The sequence below is a fragment of the Eschrichtius robustus genome, chromosome 11, assembly GCF_028021215.1.
Source record: "Eschrichtius robustus isolate mEscRob2 chromosome 11, mEscRob2.pri, whole genome shotgun sequence".
NCBI lineage: Eukaryota > Metazoa > Chordata > Mammalia > Artiodactyla > Eschrichtiidae > Eschrichtius > Eschrichtius robustus.
This window is the reverse complement of record NC_090834.1, coordinates 74569908-74592488: the sequence shown is the minus strand read 5'-3', so window position 1 is coordinate 74592488 and position 22581 is coordinate 74569908. Positions and strand designations below refer to the sequence as shown.

At 35.9% G+C, this 22581-nt stretch overlaps 1 protein-coding gene across 1 annotated transcript in view; it reads left to right on the top strand.

Annotated features, from left to right (window-relative positions):
• Positions 1-22581, top strand: part of PIK3C2A (phosphatidylinositol-4-phosphate 3-kinase catalytic subunit type 2 alpha) — a 102713-nt gene that overhangs the window by 62269 nt on the left and 17863 nt on the right. Inside the window, exons 9-20 of the mRNA XM_068554606.1 lie at positions 1038-1181; positions 2788-2836; positions 2917-3127; positions 5153-5275; positions 6368-6535; positions 12356-12467; positions 12846-12991; positions 14589-14777; positions 15241-15334; positions 15830-15924; positions 16283-16463; positions 19828-19932. Coding sequence (XP_068410707.1) covers positions 1038-1181; positions 2788-2836; positions 2917-3127; positions 5153-5275; positions 6368-6535; positions 12356-12467; positions 12846-12991; positions 14589-14777; positions 15241-15334; positions 15830-15924; positions 16283-16463; positions 19828-19932 — 1617 coding nt within the window. The remainder of the gene's footprint in view (positions 1-1037; positions 1182-2787; positions 2837-2916; positions 3128-5152; positions 5276-6367; positions 6536-12355; positions 12468-12845; positions 12992-14588; positions 14778-15240; positions 15335-15829; positions 15925-16282; positions 16464-19827; positions 19933-22581) is intronic.

Sequence of the window (22581 nt, the reverse complement as noted above, 5' to 3'; positions counted from 1 at the left end):
ATGGAGAATAGTATAGGAGAATGGCATGAGCCTCTAAACTAGAAAGGTTTTTGCATGAAGGTGGAAGAGCAAAAATAAGAAATACAAGTCAAGTAAGCAAAAATTGGGACCTTCGGGATCTGAGGACTGCGAGGTAATTGGGTATTTGAGAAAATGAGGTGGTTTCATTTACGCGTGAAGATGAAGAGAACATTTGGTTTATGGTAGCCAAGCCTCACAGGTGGAAAATTTTAAATGTTTAAGGGATGGTACAGTACTGAGTTTCAGCCCATTCTAACAGTACTTGGCATTTAAGTTTGGTGTAAATATTTGATGAATTAATTCATTATATAAGAATGTTTTTGTTTCTTAATGAGATATGTACTTTAAAATGATGACGGGGGAGTGGAGAAGGATTTTTGAATCATCCTCATCAGGTAAATTATTTTATAATATATTTGTACATGTATACTTATGAATCATGGTGAAATGAGCTGTGGTTGAATAGTAAGGAGGGATTGTCCTCAAGGAAGTTTTTCATCAGACAAGACTTAGAAAGTGATGGTTGTATAGATGCAAATGATGCTGAAAAGTTGACTCACTTTTAGTAACTGTTGCCCAGTGTTATTAATTTGTGACCAGCATCTGAACAACCTGGTTTTTGATACCAAATTTTTGCAGGAGAGCGAGAAGTGTTGATGTTTTTAATGTGGAAATTGTTCCCAAATGAAAATTTAAAAGAACTCTAGCTTTTTTAAGTGATTTCATAATTTGTTAGTGATTTATTGCTTTTGCTTCTGATTCTAATAAGAAATTAAAGGCATTTGCGTATGAATAATTGTACAGGCAAAGTGAAAATTAACCAGGCCTGCTTTTTTCCTATTTCAAAGTAAATTATGTAATTGAAAAGCTATCTAGTTTCTTTTCTTTTTCATCACAAAAGAGTAAAGGATATCTGTTCTTAGGCACATCTAAAATGTCTGGTTTTTTACTTCATCTCTGAAATAGATCCTTTAAATTTCACATGCTTATGTTTATTTTACTTTTTATTTTTAAAGAACCAGCATAGAGTGGTAGATCAAGTAATTAAAGCTGTAAGAAAAATCTGCAGTGCTTTAGATGGTGTGGAGACTCTTGCCATTACAGAATCGGTAAAGAAGCTGAAGAGAGCAGTTAATCTTCCAAGGAGTAAAAGTGCTGAAGTGAGTATTTTTTAGTAATTAGCATTTTATCACGCACAAATATGTACTTAAGTGAGCATCTGTCACTTAAACTGGGAGATTTTTGCTACTGCTAGACAAAGTGTTACCGTTTTTTTTTTTGTTTTGTTTTGTTTTAAAATAAATTTTATTTATTTATGTATATATGTATGTATGTATGTATTGGCTGCGTTGGGTCTTCCTTGCTGTGCGTGGGCTTTCTCTAGTTGTGGCGAGCGGGGGCTACTCTTCGTTGTGGTGCACAGGCTTCCCATTGTGGTGGCTTCTTTTGTTGCGGAGCACGTGCTCTAGGCGCGCAGGCTTCAGTAGTTGTGGCTCGTGGGCTCTAGAGGGCAGGCTCAGTAGTTGCTCCGCAGCATGTGGGATCTTCCCAGACCAGGGCTCGAACCCGTGTCTCCTGCATTGGCAGGCGGATTCTTAACCACTGCGCCATCAGGGAAGCCCAAGTGTTACCGTTTTAACTTTGGCTTTTACTTTTGAGCTGATTTGGTCACTTACTTGGGAAGGTGGGGAATTCCTAAGAGGAGATGGACTGCCTTGAAGAACTTTGTGAGAGCTGACACTGAATAGGTGGATGCCCAACTTAACTTTTTGTGTGTAGAGGAGGAACTCTGGCAAAAATGAGTTGGTTTGGGGTTTTAAGGTAATACTACGCTTGAAGGACCTGGATAGTAATAGCTAACATTTCCCTCCCTCTGGGTGGAAGTGTTCATGATTGTCAACGGGGAAGTTCTACTTTGGACTATACCTGCTTCCTATTGGAAAGACCCAGGAGCCTCAGTAATAGTGACTTAAATTGCCTCAGAGACAACCAGGTTAGGAGCCCTCACTTGACATCATACTGTTGCATTTAGTAAAAGTTCTCCCCATGATGTTTCCACGGGGATTTAATTAACTATTTTCAGAGGGATGTTCCTAGCTTTGATTGGAAGGATGAGAGAAGGATCACAAGACATGATAAATTTAAAGAAAGGAAAAGTTATATTGATGGCATGTTCCTCAACAAATGTTTAGGAGCTAGCTTAATCCATTCATTCTCACAGAGAGCCTATTCTTATGGTATATAGAAATTTGGGTCTCTCGTGTTTTGTTTGTTTGTTTGTTTTTTCCTTTCTTATTATGTGCTTGTTTTTATAAATTAAAAAATATGTCTGAAATCACTTGGAGGTGATAAACTGCCATGGTCCTAATGTTGTCTGAGGCCTCTATTCATTATATTCATTTGCTGGATAAAGGAGCAGAGAGTAGAAGGAGAGCTCAATTCAAATAATTATAGGAGCTTTTTTTGAGACACTAAATGGTAATAAGTAGAGTTTAGTTTCTTTAAGGATATGCTTATCATGCTAATAGTAGAGCAAGTAATGGAAATGCATTTTCTTCATATTAAAAATCATCTCTTTATTTGGTTTGGGATATTCATTTTCTTTTTGCAGTCTTTTTCTATTGTGTTATTCTGCAGATACTTGGGAAGTTTCTCCTATGAAGGATTTCTTTGATATAGAATTTAATAAATGTCTTGAAATAAAAGGTAAACATTTTATATTACATCATGCGCGATTTTCTCACTGATTTGTATGTATGTAAGCAGGTGACTTCACTGTCTGGAGGAGGAGACACTAGCAAGAGTTCAACTAGAGGTATGTATTGAAGTTCCTTAAATTTTAGGAGTAATTGTTGCTTTTTCAGAGAATTATATTAACAATTTCTTTAAACCTAGGTTCACTGAATCCTGAAAATGCTGTTCAAGTAAGCGTGGACCAGTTAACTGCAGCAATTTATGATCTTCTCAGACTCCATGCAAATTCTGGTAGGGGTTCTGTAGACTGTGCCCACAGTAACAAGAACATCAAGGAAGCATGGACCACAACGGAACAGCTCCAGTTTACAATTTTTGCTGCACATGGAATTTCGAGTAACTGGGTATCAAAGTAAGTAACTATTTAAAAGAAGATATGTATAGCTTTACCTAGAAGCTAATCTAATCTTGAAAAATGTCAGCATCCACTGTTACCTTGGCATTTAAATGGATGATACGTGATCCACCAGATACCTTTGTGGTTTTCCTAAAAATTACAGAGATGTTTGATGCTATTCCAATAAAAAATATCACCCCCACTACATACAGAAAAGGCAGGAAAATATGTTTAAACTTACAAGGGCAAATGCTAGTTAATAAATTAGTCAATTTATGACTGCTATTTCTGCCTTTCCTTTAGAACCAGGGTAATGGGACTATAGCACATTTTTGTCCCCTCTTTAGTAGTTTACAATTTACTCTCTGCTAGACTTTGAAGTATGCAAGAGCATATTTCTTCTATTGAATTTTTAATATGGGTTTTTCCTTTTTGATTTTTTTGTCAGTGCCAAAAAGTTTGCCACCTTCAACTTATTTGGAAAAGACTAGTATAAACTGAAAAGCCCAAATTGAATATTTTTAATGAAATTGTTTTATAATAGCTATATATATATATATATATATATATATAATAGCTATAAAATAAAGCCTAGTTATAGATACCAAACATAAATTCTGCTTTAAAACATAAACTGAGCATTAGATAATATATAATATAATGACTTGAAAGTGGTATATTAATTCATTCAGTAAATATTTACTGAGCACCATCTGTGGGCAGTGTTCTTAGTACTAGGGATTCAGCAGTAAACAAGGCAGCAAAAAATCTTTGCCCTCTTGGAACTTGCATTTAAATGGGTACTATTGGTATCTAAAGGTATTTCATTCTTTTAAATAGTTACAGGGATAATACCCTCCACATCCTCCATACAAAAACATGTATACACACAAATAAATTTAGGGACACTAATGAGGAGAACAAATACTCAGTAGAAAACAATGCAGTGATAATTAAGATGGAAAGAAAGTTAATACAATGCTGATTTTTATTTTTTTAAATTTTTTTGGCCACGCCGCACAGCTTGCGAGATCTCAGTTCCCTCACCAGGGATTGAACCTGGGCCACAGCAATGAAAGCTTGGAATCCTAACCACTAGCCCACCAGGGAACTCCCAATACAACGCTGATTTAAAAAGAGGTTGAGGGAATTCCCTGGTGGTTCCAGTGGTTAGGATTCCCTGCTTGCACTGCCCACGGCATGGGTTCAGTTCCTATGTTGTTGGGGAACTAAGATCATGCAAGCTGAGCTGCGTGGCCAAAAAAAAAAGAAGGTTGAGAAAAGCAATTTAGTAGTTAGCTATGTGAACCAGTGAGATTAGATTTGAAATATATTTAGAATGATTAACAGATTGTATGAACAAAATGGTTAATGGGTAAGCCTAGCAGTAAGTTAGAGTACTAGTAGAATACAGTTTTATTGAACCTGAAACTCCTGCCCTACAAGATTGCCTGACTGTATTACCCCGCTCTGTACTTGTAGCAGTTAGGGGCTAAATCATTGCTGTCTAGTGAAAGAATACAATTGCATCTGTCCCCATGGATGGAAGCCTCCTAATAGATTAGGAAGACTGGCTCAGTGCAAGTCAGGCCCATGCACCATTAATATGCTAAACTGACTCTATTTCAGTGGCTTAGCAAAGGAAAATAGCACCTAGGGGAGATAAATGTTTGTACTATTACTTCCTAGAATTTACCTAGAAATGAAGAATTATTCAGTGTCATTTAACTAAAATCTAAAGCTAGTAACTAACTGAGCACAAAATTGAGATAAATTCTCCAGCTGGTATCAATATGGCTCCTTTAGACTGGCACCTAGCGATGTATGTTCCCTTCGGTATTCCCTTTGCTATGCCTCTATTTTTGTAGGATTTGCAATAGTTAAATTTTAGATGTTTTTCCATAAATTCAAGTGAATGGTAACCAAATTATTTCAGATAATAGTCACTTTTAGGTAAGAATGGCTAATGATACATATTTGATTAGTTAACTAATTTGTATTATCAAATAAAAATTAAATTAATCTCTTTTCTTTTCTCAGTTATGAAAAATACTTCTTGATATGTTCCCTGACTTACAATGGAAAGGATCTTTTTAAACCTATTCAATCAAAGAAGGTTGGCACTTATAAGAATTTCTTCTATCTTATTAAATGGGATGAACTGTAAGTGAAATTTCTGGCTTTTTATTCTTTCAGTATGCCCTGTTCTTTACTTTTTTCCATTTATGCATACAGCTTTCATTTTTAATTATAAGTTCCATTAAAATTCATTAAATTCTTACTGATATCTTAAAGTCTCTTCTAGATACAATTCTATAGAATGGACTGAAATTCTCATTTAAAAATCTGAAATATTCTTTTAAATCTTCATATTGTTAAATTGCAGAACGTGCCATCAATTCTTCCTAGCCTTTGTCAAGTTAAAGTTACGTATAATTCTACAAAGATGTTTTTTTATAATATTGCTTTAGTTCAGTATTTATTCTGTAACACTGTATATAGGAAGCCTAGTTCTTGGTTAACAGATTTTAAAAATTATCTTAAATCCATGTACAAGATGATATTTTACACTGTTAATATTTTTTAAATATTGTCTTCAAACTAAGGGAATGCTTTCATTATTTAGACAAGTAGGCAATTGCAGAACTTTTTACTTTTTATTCTGCATTTATTTTAATGGTTTCCTATTTTTCTTATATTTTTTTAATTATAAAAATAGCACATGTCTGTCAAAGCAATCAAATAATACAAAAATGCATGTGGGGTGAAAAGTGTCACTTTATTTTTAACACTTAACCATCTCATCGCTCCTCAGAGTGACCACTGTTGGACTTATGTGTCCTTTCAGATTTTTAAAAAAACAAAAACAAAACACTGGTAAACATATATGTCTGTCTGTGTATGTATGTGCACACATAAATCTCGAATCAGAAATACTCAAACATTCATCTAGCTTTTCCTAAAGGAAATAAAAATGATTATTATTTTGCCTAGAAATTGACATTGCCAGTCTTAAGTAAAAGCATTAACAAATTTTTGAAGAGAGGAATGTTATGTGTTGGAAATTTTAATGAAATTTATTTAAGATTTTTATAGTATTTGTTAACGAAGCTTACTGCTTAAGTAAAGGTTACTCAGGATTAAAGATTATTTGATGAGTCAAATAAAATACCTAAGATTGTCAGTTTTGTTAAAGGGTTAAACTTCATATTCAATCTAATTTGTTTTTTCTATTAATACATTTTCCCCCCATAGAATCATTTTTCCCATCCAGATATCACAATTGCCATTAGAATCACTTCTTCACCTTACTCTTTTTGGAATTTTAAATCAGAGCAGTGGAAGTTCCCCTGATTCTAATAAGCAGAGAAAGGGGCCAGAAGCTTTGGGCAAAGTTTCTTTACCTCTTTTTGACTTTAAACGGTAAGTGTTACTGAGTTGTAATGGTGAGTTACTGTGGACACACCTGGAGCATCAGAATTGGCTAGAGAGTGGAGTGGGGAACAGTGACGTACGTGATGAGGTAATGAGTTGCCTCATTTTTTCCGATGTGATTAAAGGAGGTCATTTCAGATACACAGAGGAAACCAAAGTTGTACTGCTATAGTTTGAACATATCTATATGGGTATTCAAAGGATTGTTTGCCACTCACTATTCCAGAAGAAAAGCAGCAGCCTATTCATTCTTTAATTGTAATTTATGGAAAGCATTATGTTATGACATAATACTCGTGGTCTTACAAGTTCCTTTGATATATTTAAAAAAACCCAAAAACTCCACTTTCCCTCTTCACATCTCTTCCCCATCCTTCTCCAGTTTAAGAGAGTCTACAACTGCATATTATTCCCTTTACCTGACTGATCTACCCTTACTGCTATGGACTCCTGGCCTTTAATCTTCAGAAGTCCCACATGTATGCAAAATTTATTGATCCTTAGGGTTAAAGGAATTCCTTTTGAGCTTTGTGTCTACTAATAGCCATTGCGATAATGTAGCTGGCCTTTCAGCTGACTATTTTGATTATGTTTTAAGTAATAATATGTTCCATGAGACCATCAAGCATTTTCCTAAATGAAAAAAAAATTTAATTGAATAAGTTTGGAATGTTTGATATAGCATGTGATAACATTTTGGAGCGTGATAATGGACATTAGCATATTAAAGTGTCTCTAAAGTTCTGCAGTCAAGAAGCCTACTGTGTTTAATAATAATATTACTGTAATTACAAATACATAGCATTTACTGTATGCTGGGTATTAGTCTGAGTGCTGTATACATAGCATTATATACCTCACAACAACCCTATGAAGGGAAGTATTATTATTATCCCTTTTTACAGAGGGGAGAATCAAAGTGCCTTGCCCTTGGGCACTTAGCTAGTAAGTGGCAGAAGTGGGATTTGAATATAGGCAGTTTGGCCCCAGGGTCGTGTTCTTAACATTATCCTATACTACCATTCTCAGACATATTTGATACCATGGTACTTTTTTTGTTCTAGAATACATCTTTTAAAATATTGTGTCCCATGGGACAGTTTTGGGGAAATGACGTAATAACTGATCTATTTAACCTACAATAAAACAATTAAAAAATAAGAGTTAAAAAATTCTGCTAATCTAGTTCTACTTCCTTTTTCCTCTTAAATGACAAACACAGTTTGAATTTCCAGTAATCATTTTAAAAATCATGTGGTGTTTGAAACACTGACTTCATAAGTTTTGTTTTTGAAATATTCTTTTCTCGTGTACTTAAATATAGCATTTATTCACGCATTTTTCTTTTCTTATAGTCACTCCCCCTATATGTGAGGAGGCAGTTTAAGATTTTTTTATTCTATAACTTTTGTTGGGCTCAAATTTTATTTGACACCTGACAATTCTGAACTGCCAAAGGCTAGATAAAAGCAGTTGAAGAAATTGCTATTAGGACTTCCCTGGTGGTGCAGTGGTTAAGAATCCACCTGCCAATGCAGGGGACCTGGGTTCGAGCCCTGGTCCGGGAAGATCCCACATGCCACGGAGCAGCTAAGCCCATGCGCCACAACTACTGAGCCTGCACTCTAGAGCCCGTGAGCCACAACTACTGAGCCCACATGCCACAACTACTGAAGCCCGTGCACCTAGAGCCCGTGTTTCACAACAAGAGAAGCCACTGCAATGAGAAGTCCACGCACCGCAATGAAGAGTAGCCCCTGCTCCCCTCAACTAGAGGAAGCCCGCACACTGCAACCAAGACCCAACACAGCCAAAAAATAAAAAAATTAAAAAAAAAGAAATTGCTATTAATGATGTATATTTAGAACCCTTTGCTAAATATAATCCATGACTACTCTAAAACAGAATATTGGCCACATAAAGGAGGAGAATTGTGTTCTCAATTGTCTTTTTTTTTCCCCCTATAAATTTATTTATTTATTTATGGCTGCATTGGGTCTTCGTTGCTGCGCATGGGCCTTCTCTAGTTGCGATGAGCGGGAGCTGCTCTTCGTTACGGTGCACGGGCTTCTCATTGCAGTGGCTTCTCTTGTTGCGGAGCACGGGCTCTAGGAGCGCGGGTTTCAGTAGTTGTGGCACGAGGGCTCAGTAGTTGTGGCTTGCGGGCTCTAGAGCGCAGGCTCAGTAGTTGTGGCACACGGCCTTAGTTGCTCTGTGGCATGTGGGATCTTCCCAGACCAGGGGTCGAACCTGTGTCCCCTGCGTTGACAGGCGGATTCTTAACCACTGCTCCACCAGGGAAGTCCTCAATTGTCTTTGATAAATTAGTGTCAGGGAATAGTTATGTGAGAAAATTAAATGTAATTACATCATTATCATTAATTTTTATAAATGAGTCAGTTTTGAAAACCTTCGTGCTCTTGAAAGCACCAGGAGTCTTTACTTCATTTGAGAAGTACTATCATTTTTTGCCACTTGTTTTTGACTATTAATAAATGTTTTTTATTGGGTGAATGACATTCTTTCAAAATTCAAAAGAGTAAGGGGAAGGGCAGTTGACTTTTGTTAGACAATTAAATAGTTGCATCCAGCACTCTACTGTTTAAAACAGTGAGCTGATGCCGTTAATCTTGAGACTTTGCCAAGTAGTGTAGTCAGTCTAGGTAATGTTAGGATTTAACATTCAAAAAATGCTCAGAAATTAAGAGGAAAGATGATTTTATGTTAATACATATAGAGAAAGTGTTAATGATTTAGTCTGTTAACGTACTGTAGTATAGTGATCAGAAATCCTGGTCTTGAAATTCTTTTAAAATTAATTTATGTTTAAGGTATAACCTGCATACAGCCTGATGAAGTTACTATCATGAAAGCCAAATAATTTACAGGCATTTCAGTCAACCTCAATGATAAATGAGTTCTTAACTCTTTTTTTTTTAAAAATAAATTTATTTATTTATTTATTTATTTTTGGCTGTGTTGGATCTTAGTTTCTGTGCAAGGGCTTTCTCCAGTTGCGGCGAGTGGGGGCCACTCTTCATTGCGGTGCGCGGGCCTCTCACTGTCGTGTCCTCTCTTGTTGCGGAGCATAGGCCCCAGACGCGCAGGCTCAGTAGTTGTGGCTCACGGGCCTAGCCGCTCCGCGGCATGTGGGATCTTCCCGGACCGGGGCACGAACCCGTGTCCCCTGCATTGGCAGGCGGATTCCCAACCACTGTGCCACCAGGGAAGCCCCCTTAACTCATTTTTAAATAAACTGAATCAAGCATTTAAGCTGCTGTTCCTTTATAGTTGTGTCTCAGGATTACCAAATAATTGATGTGAGAAAGTTTTTTACAGAAAAATTCCAGCTAATAGATGCAGAAGGAATGACAGAATATCACAGTTTTGCAGCCCCTACTGAAATAGTAGATTTAGGCCAGGAAATCTCAGTCTTGGCACTGTTGACATTTTGGGCCAGGTAATTCTTTGCTGTGGGAGACTGTCCTGTACACTGTGGGATGTTTGGCAGCATCCTTGGCTGCTGCCCACTAAATGCCAGTAGTACCCCCTAGTTGCCAACAAAAAAGTCTCCAGACATTGCCAAATATCCACTGGGGTCAGAAGCATTCTTGGTTGACATTGATTTAAGCAGTAATTTATTAATGCTTTGTTTAAAACCATTGTGATTAAGTTTTCTGGAACTTTATAATGGATGATTTAGACTGATAGCCCTTGAACAAACCGATTTTCTTCACATCACAGAAGGAGAGATATACCAATGTGTGCTTCTTTATTTGATGCATCAGGAACTAGTGGTATACAATACCATCTACAAAGTATTAAGTATTCTTGCCACATAACTAACCCTGAATCAGATCAAACCTTTAGATCTAACTATTACAGAAAATATAGGAGATAAAGGGACATGCTAAATGACACCAGAGGAATGCACTCAGTAAAATCCAGGATATAGAAAATTCTCAGAACAGAAGACCTGGATTCTTCAACAGATAACAGGGGATAAAAAAGAAGAATGTATGGATTAAAACAAGAGTTGGCAAACTTTCTGTTAAGAGGACCAGATAGAAGTAGTTGAGGCTTTGTAGGTCATGTAGTCTCTGTCACAAATGTAAAAGCAAAGGCAAAAGCAGTGATAGATAGGCAATATGTAAATGAATGAGTGTGACTTTATTTTAATAAAAGTTTATTTACAAAACAAGGTGACAGTCTGGAGTTTGTTGACCCTTGATTTAAAAGATACTTTAAAAGACATATCAACCAATGCACATGTTGGATCTTGCTTGTATCCTTATTCAAACAAACCAACTGTTAAAAAAATTTTTTTTAGAGACAATCGGAGAAATTTGAGTGCTGACTAGATAGCTAATAACTTTGAGTAATTATTTTTAATTATTTTGTTGTAATTATGTTTAAATATTTATTTGGCTGCGCTGGGTCTTAGTTGCGGCACGCAGTATCTTTTAGTTGAGGCATGCAGGATCTTTAGTTGCAGCATGCGAACTCTTAGTTGCGGCATGTGGGATCTAGTTCACTGACCAGGGATTGAACCCGGGCCCCCTGCATTGGGAGTGTGGAGTCTTAGCCACTGGGCCGCCAGGGAAGTTCCTGTTGCAATTATGTTTAAAGTGTTTATCATTTAGAGATACATAAAAGTATCTGCAGATAAAATAATATCAGAATTTGCCTTCAAATAATCTAGTTGAGGGTGAGGGTGGTTCTAAAATAGACAGAATATATGTGTCAAAGATTGTTTTTTTTTTTTTTTTGGCCGCCTCGTGCAGCTTTCCAGGATCTCAGTTCCCCGAGATTGAACCCAGGCCCCCTGCAGTGGAAGCGCGGAGTCCTAACCACTGGACTGCCAGGGAATTCCTATGCCAAAGATTCAAAGGCTGTTAACCTGCTAGAGAAAACATTAAGACTGGAGTCTAGTTTTGGAAAGGATATTTGCTGTTTGAATAAAATGAGCGAAGTTTGATGAAGTTTATAGTTTCCTGCTTTTATGTCTCATGTTATTTTTCAGAAATTTCTTCTGTGTAAAGATATATCAATATCTTTATTGGTAAATGTTTTTAATTTCAGTAGACAATAAATTGGTAGTCTAGGGCAAGGGTCAGCATACTCCGGACCACTGCCTGTTTTTTGTAAGTACAGTTTTGTTACAACACAGCACACATTTTTTGAAATGTATTGTTCATGGCTGCTTTGGCACTATACTAGCAGAGTTGAGTCTCTGACAGAGATTGTATAGCCCAGAAAGCCCCAAATATTTGCTCTCTGGCCCTTTACAGAAAAATTTGCTGACCCCTGGTCACAAACAGATAAAACTTCTCATCTCAAATGATTAGTGCTTTGGCACAAAGTAGATACTGGTTTTCTTGGCATGTGTTTTTGTTCTTATGGTAAAAGTCAAGGAGCAGTTATGAAATCCAAACCACCATCTTGAGATGTGTTCCTCTGTAGATGATCTTCAAAGACTATCCTTCACCTTCCTATTTATAGAAGTTGTTTTGGGGACAGGTGACTCTGAGACTTCACCCATCTTGTCTTCTATCCTGAGCCCCGATTCTCCCAAGATAATGTTGCTTCATCTTCCCTCCTTTTGTTCTAACTCCCATACTTCAGTACCTAAATACTGAAGTGAAAGTACACTATGGAGAGTGACTCCTTCTCATATGTTCTTTTTATATAGAGGATGCTTAATAAATATTTGATTATTAACATTTCAAATTCATTAACATGTGTTGTGAGTTTTGAAGTAATTTTTAAAATGAAATCCACAGTATTCTTCTGTTTACATTCATGAAGGTTTTTAACATGTGGAACTAAACTTCTCTATCTTTGGACTTCATCACATACAAATCCTGTTCCTGGAACAGTCCCCAAAAAAGGATATGTGATGGAAAGAATAGTGTTACAGGTAATGATACTTCCTGACACGTGGAAAGGTTCAAATTTGAATTCTTTATGAAAAGTATATGTGTACCATGATCTGGGTTGTTACTAAAGAAGCCTAATTGATCTTGTTTCGATCTTAGGGTCTATATTTAATTTAAATGTCAATAAACCATTTCCTATTTCTGAGAAACAGTAAAAGATGCACTTATACCAATCCCAAGTAGTACATGTGCTATTGAGAATTACCAGTAATGGTAATCACTTTTAATAAAAGTACAGAAGCATTAATTTAATATTTGGTGTTATCACCCTGATGGCTAAGAAAAATCAAAAACAAGTTAATGTAGCAAATATGTGGACTTTTCAGCTGTAATTTAATCAACTTCTGTTAATTTTTAAGGTTGATTTTCCTTCTCCTACATTTGATATCATTTATACCACTCCTCAAGTTGACAGAAGCATTATACAACAACACAACTTAGAAACATTGGAGAATGATATAAAAGGGAAACTTCTTGATATTCTTCACAGAGACTCATCACTTGGGTACACTCCTTTGATTCTGTTTTGCCTGGGTATCTCTTACAATGTAAAGTTCAAGTTAATGGTTTATTAAATGCCTTGAATTAGTTCATGATTTAGCAATGTTCCTGATATGGAAAGGTTTTTTTTTTTCTGTTTTTAATTGTATAAAAAGACTATATGACTACATAAAATTTAGAAATTTGTACAGGTCAATTTTTTTGCATAATCAAAAGGCAAATAATAGATTGGGAACTATAATCTATATCCTTAATATATGAAGGACCTTTTCATATAAGTAGAAAAACAGACAACACAGTGGTAGACAAGAATATGAATAGGTAATTCTTTGGAAAAGAAAAACAGTACCTTTTAAACATCTGAAAAAAGATGTTCAACCTCTCAGTAATCAAGGAATTGTAAATGAATACAAGATACCATTTCACACATCAGATTGTTGAAAATTAAAATGTCTCATTATATAAGGTATTGATGGGATACAGAAAATGGGAATTATACTGTTGGCAGAACTCAAAGCTTTTGGAGAGCAATTTGGCAAAATCTATAAAGGTCGCAGTGTCCATAGACTGTGACCTAACAATTCCACTTCCAGTTAGTTATAGTGTATTTTAGAGAAAACCCTTTTATATTTGCTTGTGGAGACAAGAATATTCATTGCAATGTTTATTTGGGTTATTGTAAAACTGATAGGGAATGTTCATTAACGGGTTAAATTACGGTACGTTTATCCAACAGTACTATGTAACTATTAAGAATGAAGTTATAGCTATATGTACTAATATGTAAGATATTAAATAAAGAAAATAAGTGGCAGGATAGTGTGTATAGTGTGTTACCATTAACATATAGGAAAAAAAGAGAATCTACATACACCTTTGTGTATGCTTCTATATGAATAGACTACCTCTGGAAGAATATACGAGGTTAGGCAGTTGCCACTGGGAGGGGAACTGGAAGGAGAAACTTAATTGTGTACCTTTTTGCAATACTTGATTTTTTTTTTAGTATTCCATGTGAGATAAATACATTTCAATTCAATGCATGGATTATATACACAAGGGTAGATAGATGAGTAGTGAAATAGTGAAATATTTCATTCACATAAACATCTGTCATTAACAGTAAATTAGAATTTCCAAGACAAGTTCTTTTTATTTTGAATATTCCTCAAATGAGCTGTATATTCACATCTTCTAAAATTTTGTAATAGCATTTGTTTTTGGCATGACATTTGATTTTACTTTTATAAAGTGATGAAATCCTTGCTGTCTCTTAGGGTAGGTTCTGCGTATCCAACTCTGATTTCTAGTGCCTGGCATCTGGTTAGAGCTCAATAAATTTTATTGTGCTGAATTATCCTTCTTTTTCTTAACTAAGACTCTTATCAAGGCAGAATGATTTCTTTTCATCCCCCAAATTAGGGTAAATTAGCGGTGTTTGCTGTACATTGCGTTTTTCTATTCCAAATTAGTATTAATGATTCTACCAAGAAGTGGCTGTCCTAAAAGGAATAAATTTCTTCTTTGTATTTTTAATCATTGAGATTATAACTGTCGTTATGATATCACTGAGAAGTGATTTAATTCTGTTACATATTCAGACTTTCTAAAGAAGATAAAGCCTTTCTGTGGGAGAAACGTTATTATTGCCTCAAACACCCAAATTGTCTTCCTAAAGTGCTAGCGAGTGCCCCAAACTGGAAATGGGTTAATCTTGCCAAAACTTACTCATTGCTTCGGCAGTGGCCTCCATTGCACCCACTGACTGCGTTGGAGCTTCTTGATTCAAAGTAAGTTAACTGTGGCTGAATTTATTTGCTCTGTTTTATTGTTTTTCCAGTAAGATATTATGTTGCAGGATTAGTTCCCTTTGTTTTAACATGAAAGCAATTCGATTCAGTATAAATGTGTAAACGCATATTTCTATAAACACATCTTTTGTGTTGAGATTATTAAAAAGGGATATCATATCATTTAAAACTAATCTAGAGAGGTTGTAAATTTTGAATACTTCGTTATATTTTTATGATGTAGGCCAGAATTAATTTTCATAAGGTTTCTAAACGGTCACGAAATTGGATTTGTGTATAGGACAATAAGATTTTCTTCCTAGAAAAAAAGAAAAAACACATTGCTTTTGAATAGCTATTTGAGTATTCTTTGTCAGGAATAGATTGAGATTGTGTTTTCAGGAAAAACAGCTTCATTAGAAAGAAATCGCTGTCAAATCTTGATTTTGTGGTATGCTTCTAGATCTGCTGATCAGGAGGTGAGGTCCCTAGCTGTGACCTGGATTGAGGCTATTAGTGATGATGAGCTAACAGATCTTCTTCCACAGTTTGTGCAGGTGAGTTTTTTACGAGGTAACCTACCCTCCTTACCCTCTCCCCAGCTTGTATGAGTAGGGACCTTGCTAAGGGATCCCCTTTCTGTTTTGATTAAAAGTACTTTTGTTGTGTGGGAATGTTGAGGTGTATTGCATTTGGATTTAGTGTGAATTTTTTTCTACTATTATCAGCTGCCCTGCTTGAGTACTAACTATATATATGTATCTGGATTTTTAATTCTCAGGTTTTAATTCTCAGAACAAACCAGACTTGAACTTTTCTTTGATTTTTTTTTTAATTGGCCTTTTAAACATAGCTAATGAATGTTATTCCCAGGTCTGTACTTTTCTGCTTGATTTCATTAATTTCACCTAAGTTAATTCATCTGTTTCATTTTTATCAGTATCATCTTTCATCCTTGATTTATATAGTTTATCTTTTGATAATTTTATCCTAACAACATAGTATGGGTTTGACCACTAGTGATAGTGATTCTTATTTTTCTTTGCATGTAGGCTTTGAAATATGAAATTTACTTGAACAGTTCATTAGTGCGCTTCCTTCTGTCCAGGGCATTGGGAAATATACAGATAGCACACAATTTATATTGGTAAGATTTAAATTTTCTTAAGTACTTTATTTCTGTCTCTCTTATTTACAGAGATGACACTCAAAGTCTAAACTGTATGCTCAGACTATTTGCTGTTGATACCAGCTGTTTCATTGAAGTCATTATTATAAAGAAGCTAAATTTTTATGTCTTTAGAAATAAAACCAGAAAATAACAAAACCCTCTATTGCAAAATTATTTGGCATGTTAGAGCTCTATAATAATGACTGAGTTTTTACTTGCTTATATAGCTTAAAATTAATTCCTGGATACCAAAAATTAAACTTGTTAAATTGATTTTTGAGAGACATTAATCTATTTCGCAGAAGTGGCTGACATAAATATTTTGCTGTATTAGGCTCCTCAAGGATGCCCTGCATGATGCACAGTTTGGTGCCCGATATGAACATGTTTTGGGTGCTCTCCTCTCAGTAGGAGGAAAAGGACTCAGAGAAGAACTTCTGAAGCAGGCAAAACTTGTACAACTTTTAGGAGGAGTAGCAGAAAAAGTAAGGCAGGCTAGTGGATCAGCCAGACAGGTATGTACCCATAGAGGGAACATAAATATTTTGATGTTAAAGGATCTTTACAGTGCTGACAAGTTGTTATTCTTTTTTTTTTAAAAAAAAATATTTATTTATTTATTTATTTGGTTGGTTGGTTGGTTGGTTGGTTGTGCCGGGTCTTAGTTGCGGCTCGTGGGCTCCTTACTTGCGGCATGTGGGCTCCTTAGTTATGGCCAGCTGGCTTCTTAGTTGCAGCTCACCAGCTCCTTAGTTGCGGCGCACGGGCTCCTTAGTTGCGGTATGCGAACTCTTAGTTGCGGCTTGGGTGTGGGATCTAGTTCCCTGAGCAGGGATCGAACCCAGGCCCCCTGCATTGGGAGCCTGGAGTCTTAACCACTGTGCGCCACCAGGGTAGTCCCGGTTGTTATTCTTTTTCAATAGACATCCAATAGAACTCTAACACACCTATGCTGTTTTGGGCAGATTGAATTCAAAAGTTGCTTAAAACCTGTCGGAAAAGATTTTATATCCTAACTCAGTTCCCTTTCATTTCCATGCTTATTAATTCCTGTCTGATCAAAATTGTTCTCTTGAGTTTCTTTTTCATTATTTTGCTTTTTAACATTTTTGTAATTGTAAAGGTAGTAGAAGTATGAATTGATGCTAATGTTTAAAAAGTCCAAATGAATAAGTTTATGGATTAAAAAATTAGGACATTTCCAGTTTCATTTTCTCCCTGTAGATATCTTGTTCACAGTTTGTTTTATGTCCTGCTTGGTCATTTTATATGACTTTACACGTATATATACAAATGTTTAGAGTTAAAAATTTTTTATAGAAACGTATGTTATTTTTTAACTAGACTTCATTATTTTAACCACTTTAAGATGTACAGTCCATTGGCTGTTATTGATAGTACATTCACAGTGTTGTGCAACCACCACCACTGTCTAATTCCAGAACATTTTCATCACAAAGCAAGCCTGCACCCACTAACCCTTTAGTTCTTATTCCCCTCTCCTCCCAGGTCCTGTTGAGAACTAATCTGCTTTCTATCTCTATGGACTTACCTATTCTGGACATTTCATATAAATGGAATCATGCAACATGTGGCCTTTTGTGTCTGATTTCTTTCACTTAACCTAATGTTTTCAAGGTACTTCCATATTCTAGCATGTGTATTTATGGCTGAACAATGTCCCATTGTATAGATAATACCACATTTTGTTTATCCATTCATCAGTTGATGGACATTGGGCTTGTTTCTATTATTTGACCATTATGAATAGTGCTGCTATAAATATTTGTGTATAAGTTTTTGTTTGAACATCTGTTTTCACTTCACCTAGGAGTAGAATTAGTGTATCATATAGTAATTCTATGATTTTTGAAACTGTTACCCAAAGTAGCTGCACCATTTTATAATTCCAGTATAATACTAGTAATGTATGAGGAGTCCAGTTTCTCCATATCCCCACCAAAATTTGTTATTTTCCATTTTTTTAAACTATGGTCATCCTAGTGGATGTGAAGTGGTATCTCATGGTGGTTTTGATTTGCATTTCCCTAATGACTAATGATTTGGGGCACATTTTCATGTGTTTGTTGGTCATTTGTATATCTTCTTTGGAGAAATTTCTTTTCTAAGTCCTTTTTAATTGGTTTGTCTTTTTGTTGTTGAATTGTTAGAGTTCTTTATGTATTCTAGATACTAGACCCCTATCAGATGTACTGTTTGCAAATATTTTCTCCCATTCTGTGTATCATCTTTCTATTTCTTTCATAATGTCCTTTGATGCACAAAAATTTTACACTTTATGGTCTAACTTATTTTTTTGTTGTTGTTGCTTGTGTTTTTACTAGTGTGTCCAAGAATTTGTTGTCAAATTGAAGGTCACAATGAGGTACACCTATGTTTTCTTCTCGGAGTTTTATAGGTTCACTCTTAAAAAGTCTTTGATCCATTTTGAGTTTTTTTTTTTTTTTTTTTAATATTCTATGAGCAAAGGGTCCAACTTCATTCTTTTACATGTGGTTATCCAGTTGTTGCTGCACCATTTGCTGAAGAGACTCTTCTTTCCTATTGAATGATCTTGGCACCCTAGTTGAAAATCAGTTCACCATAGTTATATGGGTTTATTTCTGGACTCTGAATTCTATTCCATTGATCTATATGTCCCTCCTTATGCTATACTGTTTTCATTACTATAGCTTTGTAGTAGGTTTTGAAATCAGGAATTTGAGTCCTCCAACTTTTACTTTTTCAAGATTGTTTTGGCTGTTTGGAAGTCCCTTACAATTCTATGTGAATTTTAGTATCAGCCTGCCCATTTCTGCAATAAAGGCAGTTGGAGTTTTGATAAAGATTGTGTTGAATCTGTAAATCGATTTGGGAAATGTTGTAGTCTTAATAATATTAAGTCTTACAGTTCATGAACATGGGATATCTTTCCATTTATTTAGATCTTTAATTTCTTTCAGCAATGATTTTTTTTTTTTACTTTATGTTGGAGAATTCATGTAAGTACATATAGTTACACTTCATGTTTCTTAATGAATACATGGTATTACAAGGTATCTTAGCATAAATTATGAACTATTACCTCTATGTAGGTTGTTTATACATTTTTCTTTTCCCAAACAGTTCTGTGATGAATTTTAATATATAAGTGTTTGCCCCTTTGCTAGTATTTCTTTTTTTTTTCCTTTTTTTTTAAACATCTTTATTGGAGTATAATTGCTTAACAATGGTGTGTTAGTTTCTGCTGTTTAACAAAGTGAGTCAGCTATACATATATCCCCATATCCCCTCCCTCTTGCGCCTCCCTCCCACCCTCCCTATCCCACCCCTCTAGGTGGTCACCAAGCACTGTGCTGATCTCCCTGTGCTATGCAGCTGCTTCCCACTAGTGCTAGTATTTCTTCATAGGATATTCCTGCAGATGAAATAATTGAATCAAGAGCTATGTATATTTTTAGTTATAATAGTTTATATTAGATTGCAATAACAAAACAAAACAAAACTTACCAGTATACATCTCCCTCCCCACCAGTAGATTATGAAAGTATCTGTTTCCCACCTTGTTGCCAGCACTGGATGTTATCTTAAATTTTTTGTCTGTTAGATAAAAATTGGCGTCTCGTTATTGCTTAATTTCTGTTTGTTAGTGAGTATTAACTAATATGTTAAATATGACCATATGTAATTCCCCCCTATGTTTATAGCCTTTGCTATAATTTTTATTTTTATAGTAAAAATTAACTCTCTTTAGCAACAGCTTTTTTGACCATTTGACAATTGGGCATTTAAAAAATTGGGTCCATATCATATTTTTGTTGTCTTATAAATAGGTCTTCATTTTCATTATGTACTTACAGTATTGGTTTCTTTTCATAGGTTGTCCTCCAAAGGAGTATGGAACGAGTGCAGTCCTTTTTTCTAAGAAATAAATGCCGTCTCCCTCTCAATCCAAGTCTTGTGGCAAAAGAATTAAATATTAAGGTGACATACAATGCTTATAAGTTCATATTACATTTTCAAATAATGTGTAGGAAGAAGGCAAATGGGCAGGTATGCTTAAGGCAAATGCAGATAAAAATCTGCATAGGTTGGTTATAAGTACTTATGGATGTATGTTTGTGTAAGATCCATATTTATCTCAGTATATTCTTATCTAATCACCATTCCTGAAAGAAAAAACAGTGTAAAATTATTTACTGCCTTGAAATAAATTATTTTTTGCTATGGTGTAATAGCTGCATATGTTGTAATTGTAGTGGTAAAAGTACCCAGTCACAGGTAGGCAGTTTTTTTCCTCTCTTGTGAATGGCCAGGTGGAGTCTTCCAAGGTTTATAACACTTCTTAGAGTCATCAAAAAGTAGTTGTAATCATCCAAATTGAGTAACTATATTTTTAATTGGGCTAATAGTAATACAAATAGTGGATTTTTCTCTAACATGAGCTCAGCAAAAGCAGCCAATTAATTCATCCATTAGTGTCTGTGATTTTGAAAGTCTAGGGTACAACTATCCGTAAAGGAGTCTCAGATTTAATTTTTTTAAGTCGACGTATGGCTACTCTTCATTGAAATGCTGGATTGGCCAAAAAGTTCATTTGGTTTTTTTCCGTACAATGGCTCTAGTAGCGCTTAGTTGTCTTTAACTTCATGTGAAACAATTTTGTTAGATTGTATTGTGACAGCTGTCATATCAGCGAGCATTTAAAAAAAAACTTATCGAAATTGGTGAATTTTTGTGTAGCCATTTTAATATTGAAGATGGAAGAAAAAAAGCAACATTTTCAGCATATTATGCTCTATTATCTCAAGAAAGGTAAAAACGCAACTGAAATGCAAAAAGAGATTTATGTGGTGTATGGAGAAGGTGCTGTGACCGATAGAACGTGTCAAAAGTGGTTTGCAAAGTTTTGTGCTAGAGATTCTCGCTGGATGATGCTCCACGGTCGGGTAGATCAGTTGCAGTCGATAGCGATCAAATCAAGACATTAATTGAGAACAATCAACATTATACCACGTGGGAGATAGCCGACATAGTCAAAGTATCCAAATCAAGCGTTGAAAATCATTTGCACCAGCCTGGTTTTGTTCATCGCTGTGATGTTTGGGTTCCACCTAAGTTAAGCAAAAAAAATCTTCTTTTTTTAATAGATGCATTTATTTATTTACTTATTTTTGGCTGCATTGGGTCTTCGTTGCCGCACGTGGGCTTTCTCTAGTTGCGGTGAGCAGGGGCTGCTCTTCGTTGCGGTGCGCCGGCTTCTCGTTGCAGTGGCTTCTCTTGTTGCGGAGCACGGGCTCTAGGCACGCGGGCTTCAGTAGTTGCGGCGCACGGGCTCAGTAGTTGTGGCTTGTGGGCTCTAGAGCACAGGCTCAGTAGTTGTGGCGCACGGGCTTAGTTGCTCCGCAGCATGTGGGATCTTCCTGGACCAGGGTTCAAACCCGTGTTCCCTGCATTGGCAGGCAGATTCTTAACCACTGTGCCACCAGAGAAGTCCGAAGAAAATCCCTGACTGTATTTCCGCGTGCAATTCTCTGCTTAAATGTAATGAAAATGTTCCATTTTTTTTTTCTGACAAAAAAATCATTTATAACCTCACCATGCACATAAAATGACTGGATACACTTTGGTTTATACGCTTTCAGGCTTTTTCTAGTTACATGAACTATGTATAAAAATAAGCCCTTACTATATGAACTATTTTGTAACTTACTTTTTTTAAAATTTAATTAAATTAATTAATTTACTTTTATACAGTAGGTTCTTATTAGTTATCTGTTTTATACATATTAGTGTATACATGTCGATCCCAATTTCCCAATTTGTTTTTTTAAAACAAATTGTGACAGGAGATGAAAAGTGGATACTGTACAATAATGTGGAATGGAAGAGATTGTGGGGCAAGCAAAATGAACCACCACAAACCACACCAAAGGCCAGTCTTCATCCAGAGAAGGTGATGTTGTATATATGGTGGAATTGGAAGGGAGTCCTTTATTATGAGCTCCTTCTGGAAAACCAAACCATTAATTCCAACAAGTACTACTCCCAGTTAGACCAACTGAAAGTGGTACTTGATGAAAAGCATCCGGAATTAGTCAACAGAAAATGCATAATCTTCCATCAGGATAATGCAACACCGCATGTTTCTTTGATGACCAGGCAAAAACTGCTACAGCTTGGCTGGGAAGTTCTGATTCATCCACCATATTCACCAGACATTGCACCTTCGGATTTCCATTTATTTCAGTCTTTACAAAATTCTCTGAGTGGAAAAAATTTCAATTCCCTGGAAGACTGTAAAAGGCACCTGGGGGCTTCCCTGGTGGCACAGTGGTTTAGAATCCACCTGCCAATACAGGGGACACGGGTTCGAGCCCTGGTCTGGGAAGATCCCACATGCCACGGAGCAACTGAGCCCGTGTGCTACAACTACCGAGCCTGTGCTCTAGAGCTCGCAATCCACAACTACTGAGCCCGAGTGCCACAACTACTGAAGCCGGTGCCTAGAGCCTGTGCTCCGCAACAAGAGAAGCCACCGCAATGAGAAGCCTGTGCACCGCAACGAAGAGTAGCCCCCACTCACTGCAAGTAGAGAAAGCCTGCGCACAGCAACGAAGACCCAACGCAGCC